The sequence below is a fragment of the Ranitomeya imitator genome, chromosome 6, assembly GCF_032444005.1.
Source record: "Ranitomeya imitator isolate aRanImi1 chromosome 6, aRanImi1.pri, whole genome shotgun sequence".
Lineage (NCBI taxonomy): Eukaryota > Metazoa > Chordata > Amphibia > Anura > Dendrobatidae > Ranitomeya > Ranitomeya imitator.
Window position 1 is genome coordinate 555,549,932 of NC_091287.1, and position 12,537 is coordinate 555,562,468.

At 40.1% G+C, this 12,537-nt stretch overlaps 1 protein-coding gene across 4 annotated transcripts in view; it reads left to right on the plus strand.

The window, feature by feature from the left end:
* The window catches only part of LOC138643166 (adhesion G protein-coupled receptor B1-like), a 572,016-nt gene extending 560,696 nt beyond the window's left edge, over positions 1-11,320 (plus strand). For all 4 annotated transcript variants that reach the window (XM_069731992.1, XM_069731993.1, XM_069731995.1 and 1 more), the window contains 3 exons: positions 2,337-2,372; positions 5,678-5,782; positions 10,312-11,320. In XM_069731992.1, coding sequence (XP_069588093.1) covers positions 2,337-2,372; positions 5,678-5,782; positions 10,312-10,509 — 339 coding nt within the window. In that variant the 3' untranslated portion in view covers positions 10,510-11,320. The remainder of the gene's footprint in view (positions 1-2,336; positions 2,373-5,677; positions 5,783-10,311) is intronic.
* The last annotated feature ends 1,217 nt before the right edge of the window (positions 11,321-12,537 follow it).

Here is a 12,537-nt window from a genome sequence, read left to right on the forward strand (position 1 = left end):
GGGGCAGCATTATGGTAGTTATATTCTTGTACAAAGGGGCAATGTTATAGTAGTTACATTCTTGTACATAGGGGCAGTATTATAGTAGTTATATTCTTGTACATAGGAGGCAGTATTATAGTAGTTATATTCTTGTACATACGGAGCAGTATTATAGTAGTTATATTCTTGTACAAAGGGGCAATGTTATAGTAGTTATATTCTTGTACATAGGGGCAGTATTATAGCAGTTATATTCTTATACATGGGGCAGTATTATAGTAGTTATATTCTTGTACATAGGGGCAGTATTATAGTAGTTATATTCTTGTACATAGGGGCAGTATTATAGTAGTTATATTCTTGTACATAGGAGGCAGTATTATAGTAGTTATATTCTTGTATATAGGAGCAGTATTATAGTAGTTATATTCTTGTACATAGGGGCAGTATTATAGCAGTTATATTCTTGTACATAGGAGCAGTATTATAGTTGTTATATTCTTGTACAAAGGGGCAATGTTATAGTAGTTATATTCTTGTACATAGGGGCAGTATTATAGCAGTTATATTCTTGTACAAAGGGGCAATGTTATAGTAGTTATATTCTTGTACATAGGGGGCAATATTATAGTAGTTAATTCTTGTACATAGGGGTAGTATTATAGTAGTTATATACTTGTACATAGGGGGCAGTATTATAATAGTAGTTATATTCTTGAATACAGGAGCAGTATTATAGTAGTTATATTCTTGTACATAGGGGCAGTATTATGGTAGTTATATTCTTGTACAAAGGGGCAATGTTATAGTAGTTACATTCTTGTACATAGGGGCAGTATTATAGCATTTATATTCTTGTACATAGGGGCAGTATTATAGTAGTTATATTCTTGTACAAAGGGGCAGTATTATAGTAGTTATATTCTTGTACATAGGAGCAGTATTATAGTAGTTATATTCTTGTACATAGGGGCAGTATTATAGTAGTTATATTCTTGTACATAGGAGCAGTATTATAGTAGTTATATTCTTGTACATAGGGGCAGTATTATAGTAGTTATATTCTTGTACATAGGAGCAGTATTATAGTAGTTATATTCTTGTACATAGGGGCAGTATTGTAGTAGTTACATTTTTGTACATAGGATCCACCATTTACTTTGATGTCACAGCTCACCTCCTCCTCCTGTACAATGACTGATAACACCTCTATATACAGTAGACAACACTGGATTCACCATTCACAATAGGTGATGTCACAGCTCACCTCCTCCTCCTGTACAATGACTGATAACACCTCTATATACAGCGGATAACACAGGATCCACCATTCACAATAGGTGATATCACAGCTCACCTCCTCCTCCTGTACAATGGCTTATAACACCTCTATATACAGGAGATAAGACAGGATCCACCATTCACAATAGGTGATGTCACAGCTCACCTCCTCCTCCTGTACAATGACTGATAACACCTCTATTTACAGGCGATAACACAGGATCCACCATTCACAATAGGTGATGTCACAGCTCACCTCCTCCTCCTGTATAATGACTGATAACACCTCTATATACAGTAGATAACACAGGATTCACCATTCACAATAGGTGATGTCACAGCTCACCTCCTCCTCCTGTATAATGACTGATAACACCTCCTATATACATTGGATAACACAGGATCCACCATTCACAATAGGTGATGTCACAGCTCACCTCCTCCTCCTGTACAATGACTGATAACTCCTCTATATACAGGAGATAAGACAGGATCCACCATTCACAATAGGTGATGTCACAGCTCACCTCCTCCTCCTGTACAATGACTGATAACACCTCTATATACAGTAGATAACACTGGATCCACCATTCACAATAGGTGATGTCACAGCTCACCTCCTCCTGTACAATGACTGATAACACCTCTATATGCAGTAGATAACACAGGATCCACCATTCACAATAGATGATGTCACAGCTCACCTCCTCCTCCTCCTCCACTGCCCAATGATTTCTGCACAGTTCAATGAGCATGTCTATAAAACTGTTTCAGCGAAACCAGTTTCTCACCTTCAAACTAAAGGTGTCTACCTGGGTTTTAATATTTGAAAAAAAAATCGGTGATACTTTCCCTTTGAGAAGCTGTGTTGAGTTTCTCGGCAGCACATTAAGCCGCAGTGTTCTGTGTCGGAGCTCCCGCTCTGCCCGTACAGTAAATATAATCAATGGTTTCAGCAGGAAATATTGACTGAACTAATATTTCCATGTCACAATTGCAAACATCACATCCTGGCACTGAATGCTGCAATTAATGCACCACACTCACGATTTCTATTTTCTCTTCATTCACAGAGAAGAAAATCCCGGTATGCAGAATTAGACTTTGAGGTGCGATTCTCCTCCTACCTTTTATTAATTTTCACATACCGTGTAAATATTAACGTTTTCAATGTTGGTTTTATGATATTAGATCGTATGAGGACGAGCCTCCAATGAGTTAGCTTGTTACTAGGGTTGAGCGAAACAGATCGGCCAATTTCAAAAGTCGACGACTTTTGGCAACTGTGGGATCGGGTCAGCGGTCGGCGATCTTTTCTTCAAAGTCGGGTTTCGTTTTATTTTTATATATATATATATATAGATTTATATTTACTTCAGCGCGATAATGCAGTAAAGCCGGTAATTCAATTGCCGGCTTTTGCTATCTCCTTCCTAAACCCGACATGATATGAGACCTGATTACATACAGTAAACCATGTCATATTCCCTTTTTTTTGGCATATTCCACACTACTAATGCAAAATTTGGCCGTTCTAGCTATTAAATTTAAGGGTTAAATTGCGGAAAAAATTGGCGTGGGCTCCCGCGCAATTTTCTCCGCCAGAGTAGCAAAGCCAGTGACTGAGGGCAGATATTAATAGCCTGGAGAGGGTCCATGGTTATTGCCAACCCCCCCCCCCCCCCCCCGGCTAAAATCATCTGCCCCCAGCCACCCCAGAAAAGGCACATCTGGAAGATGCGCCTATTCTGGCACTTGGCCACTCTCTTCCCATTTCCGTGTAGCTGTGGGATATGGGGTCATGAAGGGTTAATGCCACCTTGCTATTGTAAGGTGACATTAAGCCAGATTAATAATGGAGAGGCGTCAATTATGACACCTATCCATTATTAATCCAATAGTATGAAATGGTTAAAAAATCACACACACACAATATTGCAAAGTATTTTAATGAAATAAACACACAGGTTGTTGTAATATTTTATTAGACTCTTAATCCACCTGAAGACCCTCGCTCTGTAACAAAGGAAAAATAAAAAAACAACAATATCTCATACCTTCCGATGATTTGCCACGTCCCACGATGTAAATCCATCTGAAGGGGTTAAAATATTTTACAGTCAGGAGCTCTGCTATAATGCAGCTGTGCTCGTGGCTGTAATGAAGGTAACTACAGGTCATTGAGATATTGTTGTTTTTTTTATTTTTCCTTTGTTACAGAGCGAGGGTCTTCAGGTGGATTAAGAGTCTAGTAAAATATTCCAACAACCTGTGTCTTTATTTCATTAAAATACTTTTTAATAATGTGTGTGTGTGTGTGTGTGTTTTTTAACCATTTCATACAATTGGATTAATAATGAATAGGTGTCATAATTGACGCCTCTCCATTATTAATCTAGCTTAATGTCACCTTACAATAGCAAGGTGACATTAACCCTTCATTACCCCATATCCCACCACTACACGGGAATGGGAAGAGAGTGGCCAAGTGCCAGAATAGGCGCAACTTCCAGATGTGCCTATTCTGGGGTGGCTGGGGGCAGATGTATTTAGCTAGGGGGGGCCAATAACCGTGGACCCTCTCCAGGCTATTAATATCTGCCCTCAGTCACTGGCTTTACTACTCTGGCGGAGAAAATTGGGCGGGAGCCCACGCCAATTTTTTCCGCGATTTAACCCTTAAATTTAATAGCTACAGCTCCCAAATTTTGCATAGACACACTACTAATATTAGTAGTGTGGAATATGCAAAAAAATGGGGATGTGACATGGTTTACTGTATGTAACTCGTATCATGTCGGGTTTAGGAAGAAGAAATGAAAAGCCTGTAATTGAATTACCATCTTTTCAACATTATCGCGCTGAAGTAAATATAAATATATAGAGATTTCCCAATGACTTGCATTGGGTTTCGTGTTTCGGCCGATCCCACGACCCCGACTTTTCAAGATAATCGGCCGATTTCACTCGACTCGACTTTTGAGAAAGTCGGGTTTCGCGAAACCCGACTCGACCTCAAAAAAGGAAAAGTCGCTCAACCCTACTTGTTACCCTAATCGGTTCTTGTTCTTATTAGACCTGGGGGGGGTGGGGGCGCTGTTTTTTTTTTTATTTTATGGAAATCATTTGTTTATGATTGTGGTGAAAATTGGTACTGCAGTCTCTAAAGTTAAAACGTTGCAAAAAGTCATGTACATAGGAGAAGTACATGGATGATGCAATTTACATTCCCAATTTGTAAAACAAATGATATTAAAAATCTGAAATCTGAGTTTACTGTTCAATATAGGATTCAGTTACTACAAAAACAACCTTTACTCTTAAAATTGTCACAAAGTATAGGATCGTAGAAAGGAGGGATGAGCAGGAATTACAGCTTTGCTTCAATGTTTATTCCAACTTGACAAGTTATCACTTACCCACAGGTTAGGAAACATGTTGATATCTGGAGGTCTGGTTTGGGACCTTCACTGGTCTCTTAAATGTCTTGTCAAAATGGAGCTAGGCAATGAATGGAGTGGTTTCTAACAGTATTTCAAAGCCCTTTTTTGGGTTCAGTGGGGTCCTGGCGGTCAGACCCCCAGCAATCAACATGTTCTAACCTATCGTATCGAATGTGGATCTATTGCTCGAATTTACGACTAAGGTTCCTTAAACCCTAGAGTATCAGCTCTGGGCCCTCCTTAAAATGTGGAGATTAGAGTCGAGCAATTCGATGAGCTGTGCCCTAATCATCGTTCCTGGTGCTCCAAGACGGACATTTTTGTCTTCTGTGCCCGGCATCTTCTGCCACTTATTAGACCTCATGACATCATGATGTTGTGGTCCTCCAGAGAATGCCAGAAGTGCCCATGATGCTGGCCTGAGGCTCCGGACACAGAAGTGAAGACTAGCTGCCACATAGGATCAGACTGGATGATGGAACACTACTCATCTTTAGTGAGGTTCCTTGGAAAAAGCTTGGGAACTCTCCGAAAAGACAGAACAGTGTAGAAGTAAAAGAGGACAAGAGGTACTGAGAGCCAAGAGGGACACCAATAAGCCACTTGTCCTTGGCCAGGACTTTTTATACAGGTCTCGATTAGTACATTGAATGTTTGCCGTGGATGAAGAAGAAATTAGCTCCAACTGTAGGCAAACTCCATTTCCTTTACAACAGGGATGTCAAACTCGATCTGCTCATAGATAGAAAAGGTGATCGTCACGGAGTCAACAGATCTCCCCAACATGTAAAATTGTAAATTGCTTGTACTTCCCCATAGAGTTTGTTGCCTTAGGAATCAAAGAAGAGGTTCCTCAAGGGGTGAAATCTCTTTTCAGGGGCTTCCTCATAGTGACAACGCTTGGAAACACTGATCCTGAACTTTTCAAAATAGATTAAATCTTAAGCTTTGTTTTTTTGTTTTTTACTCAGAAAATTATGCACACCAGAAAACGCCACCAAGATATGTTCCAAGACCTAAACCGAAAGCTCCAACATTCGGAGAAAGAAAAGGAGTCGCCAACAGCAGAGAGTAAGGTATGATAGACGTTTCTGTGACCTGTGATGTGAACCACAAGGTGGGAAACTACAAGGTCAAACGGACTGAGATCTCTTCTAATGTGTTTCTTTTATGTCAAAAGGAGGATCGGAATGTTCCCATCTCCGTTTTGCCAAAGTCCAATCTTTCCTGGCGACGTGAAAAATCCACTGGTCTTTATATTCACTATACAGTCATGGCCAAAAGTTTTACGACTGACTCAAATTTTGGTTATCACGTTTAACATCTTCAGTGTGTTTAAATCCTTTAGTCGGACATTTCTTAGATTACTGATGTATAGTTATCAGCATTTTGTAAGTTTTTAAACTTTTGTTGACAAATACATGAAATTTATATAAAGCTTCAATATTCCCAACTCTGCCCCTTACTTCTCCTGACTTCTGGATATCGGCTTCTGGCAGATCCAGACTCATGGCCGCCCGTTGTTGTCTCCTCAGAGCTCGGAGCTTATCACGATTTCTGTGTTTTTGTTTGTCCACCCTCTTTTTAAGAATTGATCAAACGTTCTCAATGGAATTGAGATCTGTGGAGTTTTGTAACCATTGAACCAAAATGGCGATGTTTTTTTTCCCCCGAGGTACAAATCAACACATTGTCCTGGATGATGGGAGTAGTTGGTCTTGGACTCCATATTCCTGGCCATATTTCTTGTGAGTAAAGACCCAGACATGAATGGTATCAGGATGCTTTACTACCAGCAGACACTGCACTCATGACAGCGCTCACCTTTTCTTCTCCAGAAAATCATTCTCCTAGATTCCCCAAAAAGTCTAAAGGGGCTTCACCATAGAGAATAGCTGTACTCCAGTCCTCTGCTGTACAGTCCTTGTACTTCCCGCAAAATGTCACTTTTCCTTGATGGGTTTTTTTTTTGCTGAAAAGTGACATCTTTACTGCCCTTCGTGACACTAGGCCAGGAACCAAAAACCTTCACCTCACTGACACCTGCCTGCTACCATTCCTGAGCAAGCTCAGCACCGATGTTGAACCTATCCGCTCTCTCCATTCTTTTTAGGAGACAGGCCTGACACATTCTGGACTTTTTTTGGGCACCATGAAACGTTCTTCATGCAATGGAATCTTTTTGATTATCTGATAAAATTGTTGATTTAGGTGTAATCTTGCACGCAGCAATGTCCTTGCCTGTAAACCCTTTTGATGCAAAGCAATGGTGATTGCTCGTGTATCCTTGGAGTTAACCAAGGTTAACAGAAGAAGACTATGAAATCTTGAGCCAGCCCCCTTTTTAAAGCAACCAGCCTGCTCTTATAATTTAACCATCATGACAGAATGATATCACATGCCTTGTCCTAGTAAACACTTTCTCTTGAGCTAAAAAAGAGATTACTAAAATGATATAAGCAGGTAATTTTTTTCGTAGGCCTGAGATTTAGTGGAAATTAATTATTTTGTGATTAATTCATTTTCATGCAGCGAATGACTTTGCATTTTTTTTTAATTCATCTGATCTCCCCTGATAACAATCTAGAGTTGATGCAAATTGGTGCTATAGAAAGTAAAGCAGCGCACTTTGTAAAAACGCAAAATCTGTGTCAGTCTCTAAGCTTTTGACCTTGACTGTATATTAGATAGACTTTCCTTTCATAACGTTGACTGTTGGACAACTAATCTATCGAAACTTTTCAGTCTTTCAGATATCTCTTGAGATGTTGACTATTATTAATCTTTGAACGTTTTGTTCTGGTGAAACCTGCATAAAACATCCATTTCATGGCTCACTTAGCTTCCCTTGTTCTGCATCTCGGAAACCAGTGCTGTCGTATAATGCTGGTCCCAGCTGTTTCCATAATTTTATGCCAGACCACACAGTCGGAGGATAACCGGCTAAAAGCTTATTTACTTGATAATCCTCCAAAGCAACAAGTTAAAGTGGCGCAATCCCGTCTCTTGGCTCAGGTGGCTGAATGGAAGTAAGTTATCCTATTCGTCCATCCGAATGCACGGGAAAGCTTCATAAGTAGGACATATATTTCTTATGAAGCTTTTTAGTGTTAATATTCGGAAAAAAAAGACCAGCGGAAATGATTGGAAAATATAATAAATATCTACAATTGTCACAAAGTCAGGAGAGATAAATTTTACATACAAAGCTGTCTTGGTCATCGGGAAAGCTTGTTCTCATATTAACCTTGAAAGCTACTGGTTTATTATGGAGATCCAGCTGATGTAAGGAGTTTTAAAGGCAACTCTTTATTGGGGAAAAGTATGCAAGTTAGTTCTCCATAAGGAAGAAACCTGTTCCTTTAGGGCCACCTACAGTTGTGCTCAAAAGTTTACATCCCCCAGCAGAATTTTTGCTTTCTTTCCCTTTTTTCACAGATTATGAATGATAACACCAAAACTTTTCCCACTCATGCTTATTGGTTGGGTGAAGCCATTTATTGTCAAACTACTGAGTTTTCTTTTTTTTAAATCATAATGACAACCCAAAACATTCAATGACCCTGATCAAAAGTTCTCATACCTCATCTCTTAATACCGTGTATTGCCCCCTCTAACATCAATGACAGCTTGAAGTCTTTTGTGGTAGTTGTGGATGAGGTTCTTTATTTTCTCAGATGGTAAAGCTGCCCACTCATCTTGGCAAAAAGCCTCCAATTCCTGTAAATTCCTGGGCTGTCTAGCATGAACTGTGCGCTTGAGATCTCCCCAGAGAGGCTCAATGATATTGAGGTCAGGAGACTGAGATGGCCACTCCAGAACCTTCACAACTGTATGCCCTATAAATAAATGCCCATCCCATTAGTGTCTTCAAGGGAACCTGTCACCAGGTTTGACCGATATCCAATACGGCCACCATTCTATAATGCTGTATATCTGCTCCAACCCGACCTGCAAGACAAGAAAAAGACCTTTTATGATACTCACCTGTGGGACAGTCCAGTCCCAGGGGTGTCACTGGTCTTGGTCCGGTGACACCCTTCTTCTTGCGATGCCATCCTCCTTCTTGCTTTGGGTGGATGAGACATCCCTTTGTCATCAGCACAGTCTCTCCAGCACAGTCTTCTTGCAAAGATCCGGCTAGTGTTGGTAATGCTACTTGTGATCATTCACTATATGTTCATTGATGTCCATCAAATAACATTTTACAAAGAAAGCTGTGATCCCCTCTAGTAAAGTATCAAGTAACAATATCGCCACCAGTTATGTCCTGCTTTAGGGCTGTAGGAGATGCCTCGGGACCTAATGGCCTGGCCACTTTGAGGTTACATTTAAGATCTTCTATTTGGTGCTCAAGACTATGGCCAGTCTGCTGCAGTGTATGTAAAGTATTGGGCATTGTTATTTGGGCATTCTATGGTACGACCCAAGTTAAGATAGAAAGTACATCACAGGGAACCAACCTAATGTCTGCCCTACTGACACCTTTGTGTAAAGTTAGAGATTTTTCAACTTGATAAAACAAAGATTCCTGGTATATCATCTAAAGAGGCAAGCCAATGTATCAGAGATGAGTGGATTGGCCAACATTTTGAATTTGGTTCAAAATTGGTCCGAAAATATGATTTGCAAGACAAGAATTTACTTGGTCTGGTTTTCTGTTAAAATGCCATTTATTTTGCTATGAAGTATATCAACCATAAGACATAATAAACAGTTACCGTATTTTTCGTACTATGAGACGCACCGGACCATAAGACGCACCCCAAATTTGGGGTGAAAATTGCAGAAAAAAAGATTTTATATAAGATGTGGGTCCGTCTTATTGTCCGAATTTACAGTATCTTACCTGAGGGCTGGCGGTGGCAGAGTAGGGTAACAGGAGGCATGGTGTCAGCAGAAGTGGGGTAATGCGGTACGGCGTGCACCTGAGCAGGGTCCCTTCCTGCTTACCCGGCTCTGCTGCCTACCGGGCTGCTGCATCACCTCACCTGTGGAAGGGAGCCCGCTCACGCCATACCGCCTCCTCATCCTCGCACCTCTGCCATCGCCGCACCTCTGCCGCCGCCGCACCACTGCCGGTAAGCCTGCATTTCGACTATAAGACACACCCCACATTTTCCCCCCTTTTTTGGGGGGGAAAAGTGCGTCTTATAGTGGGGAAAATACGGTAAGTCTGAAAGGAGTTCAAAACCCTCCTGAGAAATCTTTCACCTAGGCTTTCACCTGTCCCTGCCACCACATCTTCACACCGGCCTCCACTCACTTCCAAGACCTCTATTACCCTGGGGATTCAGTCTCTTCATCACTGATGGCCGAGCCTCTGGTGCCAATGATGCCTTGACACACGTCATAAGTTGCATCACCTGGGAGAGGTGAAGGGTTGGGCTTTTTTTTTACCCCTTGATTCCTCATATTAATCCAACCAAAATGGTGGTCAACTGGTAAATTCTTTTGAATTCCCCAAAACTCGGATTCAATACATTTCCCAAAATGTTGGGAAATTCTAAAAAATTCAGTTAGTTTAGAATCGATTTTGTCATCTCTATAATGTTCCATCAGTCTGCCCTTCATGTATTAATTCGAACTTCAAAATGTCTTACAGATAGAAAAACAGCAGACGCCCAGCAAGAGGTCATGGGAAGGAATGAGGAAGATTCAGTCGCCACCAGCTTGGGTTAAAAAGGACATGGAACCTGTGTCCCCTTCTCCCTTAGAACTAAAGACTGTGGAATGGGAGAAAACGGGCGCAACGATACCCCTTGTTGGACAAGACATAATTGACCTTCAGACTGAGGTCTGAAGCTTGAGGAAAAGACTTCTTTTTATTTTTAAAGAATATGATTCCATATAAAACGGAGAGATTGTTTGGTTTCTTTTGAAACCTTGTTAAAGTACTTTTTTGCATTGTTCTCAGAAGGGAAAATTCCGTTAGACTCTTAGAGGTAGGCGCGACGTGCTCTCTCCCGGGTATGGCGAAAAGATGTTGTAGGCGAGAGATCAGACCATAAACGGAAGCCAATGGAAAAAGGCTCGGAAAGAGTCATCGACCTTCAAGTGGAGATCACACCGAGGAATCATCGAGGTTGGCTGGCGATTTTCTTTTCAATGACACTTAGCTTCCGATAGATAATTAACAATTATATAGTACTCTGGTGTATTATATAAGAGCTCTGGGGCCGGCCATTATAGAATCCAGGCGAATTCTTCAGTGGTGTAATACCTTGCTCGATATCCCCATTAAGTATTGTTTAGGTCCAATTCAACAATGTCCGCCAGAGCTGGCCCAGCGCAGTGGGTAGTAGCCAAAGCAAATCCAATGCCAGTCAATCTTGACTAGTGTGAGTAGATAGAACCAAATGAAATGAACCCCAACAGAGTGCCATAGAGCGAGTGAAGAGTATATATTGAATGGAAGTCTTTGACTGTTAAAGAAAACCTGATAAGAATACCTTCTGGTTACCCAATCTTCATCTTCTGCTCAGTCAAGCAGGCGTTTTGGTATATGAAGAGAAATGTTAATATATCTAGTTTTGTAAAAATGCCTTGTGGGACTTGACAGACTGCATAGAAACATTAGCTATGAAGATCCAATAAAGTGTTCCCAAACTTTAGAGCACTCGTTTCTTTTGCTCTTCTCTTCCTTTTTTTCGAGAACCTTTCCATTCGACTCAAGGATCCAGAATGGCTACATGTACCCAAACGTTTTCTCTCCGGTGGTAATCAGGCTTCGTAAGACGACTCTCGGGGGGCCGCTCCATTCCATGTCGCTCACTTTTGGAGTTTCCAGAGCAAAGGTGGAATCTGAGACCACCGTGGTTTCTCCCGGCAGGGAAGAGGTGGGAGGGGGGGGGGTTTGTCAATGGGAAAAAGATGCATCAATGAATCTTAAAGCAAGTTGCTTGATATGCAAGCATTTTTTTGTTTTTCTTTTGGCGCCAGTGTTACTTTATTTTTTTATTTTTATTTTTTTAAATGACATTTCTCTTATCATTAACTGTATAGTAAATCAATAAATGTTTAAAGAATTTAAAAAACAAAAAACAAAATCCAAAATAGTAAATAAAAGAGATTAAAGATTACTTAAAACTGTGATGTAATTGTCAGATTTTAGATTATATATACAAAGAGAAAGCACAAGGCCTCCGGTGCCGTGTTGTATAATATTGTAATTATTATAATTACACATACTGAATTTTACCATATAAATATCTTTATACTGTGTTTTAATTTTTTTTATTTTTATTTTTTTAACACTCGGACCCCTCAAGCCCCCCCAATCATCGAGTCACCGCACCTTAGCAGTGTTATGTAATAACTTACTTATGTGTTTGTTTAATAACTGTTAAGATTCAGGTTTACTTTTGTTTAGTTTTTCTTCTTTCCTTTTTTTATATCTATTTTTATTTTATTTTTTATATATTTTTTTGGCCGAATCCTCTGCCTGATGTTTTTTTTTTTTGTTCTTTTGTTTTTCCCAATCTGTGTTTGTCAGTTTTTTTGTACAGTTTTCAGAGCACAAATGAATGTGTTTTATTTCTAATAAAAAGTGTAATCTACGCTCTAGTTTTCCTGCTCTCTAAATCGATTATGAAATGATCATTTTCCAAAAAGAAAAAAAAGAATGGTATAATGGTATACAGTGCCACCGTTCAAAAAGACCACGTCTTTGGGAAGATCTACAGAAGAATGCATTTTCCCAGGACACTTTTATCTTTTTAAAGAAGCCCTTCTCCTCCTCCCATCAAAGTTTGTATCCTCTATTGCAGGGAGTACTTACAATTGCTCATTTTGCCTTTCTACCCAGCTAATTCTTCTCTTTTCCATTAGG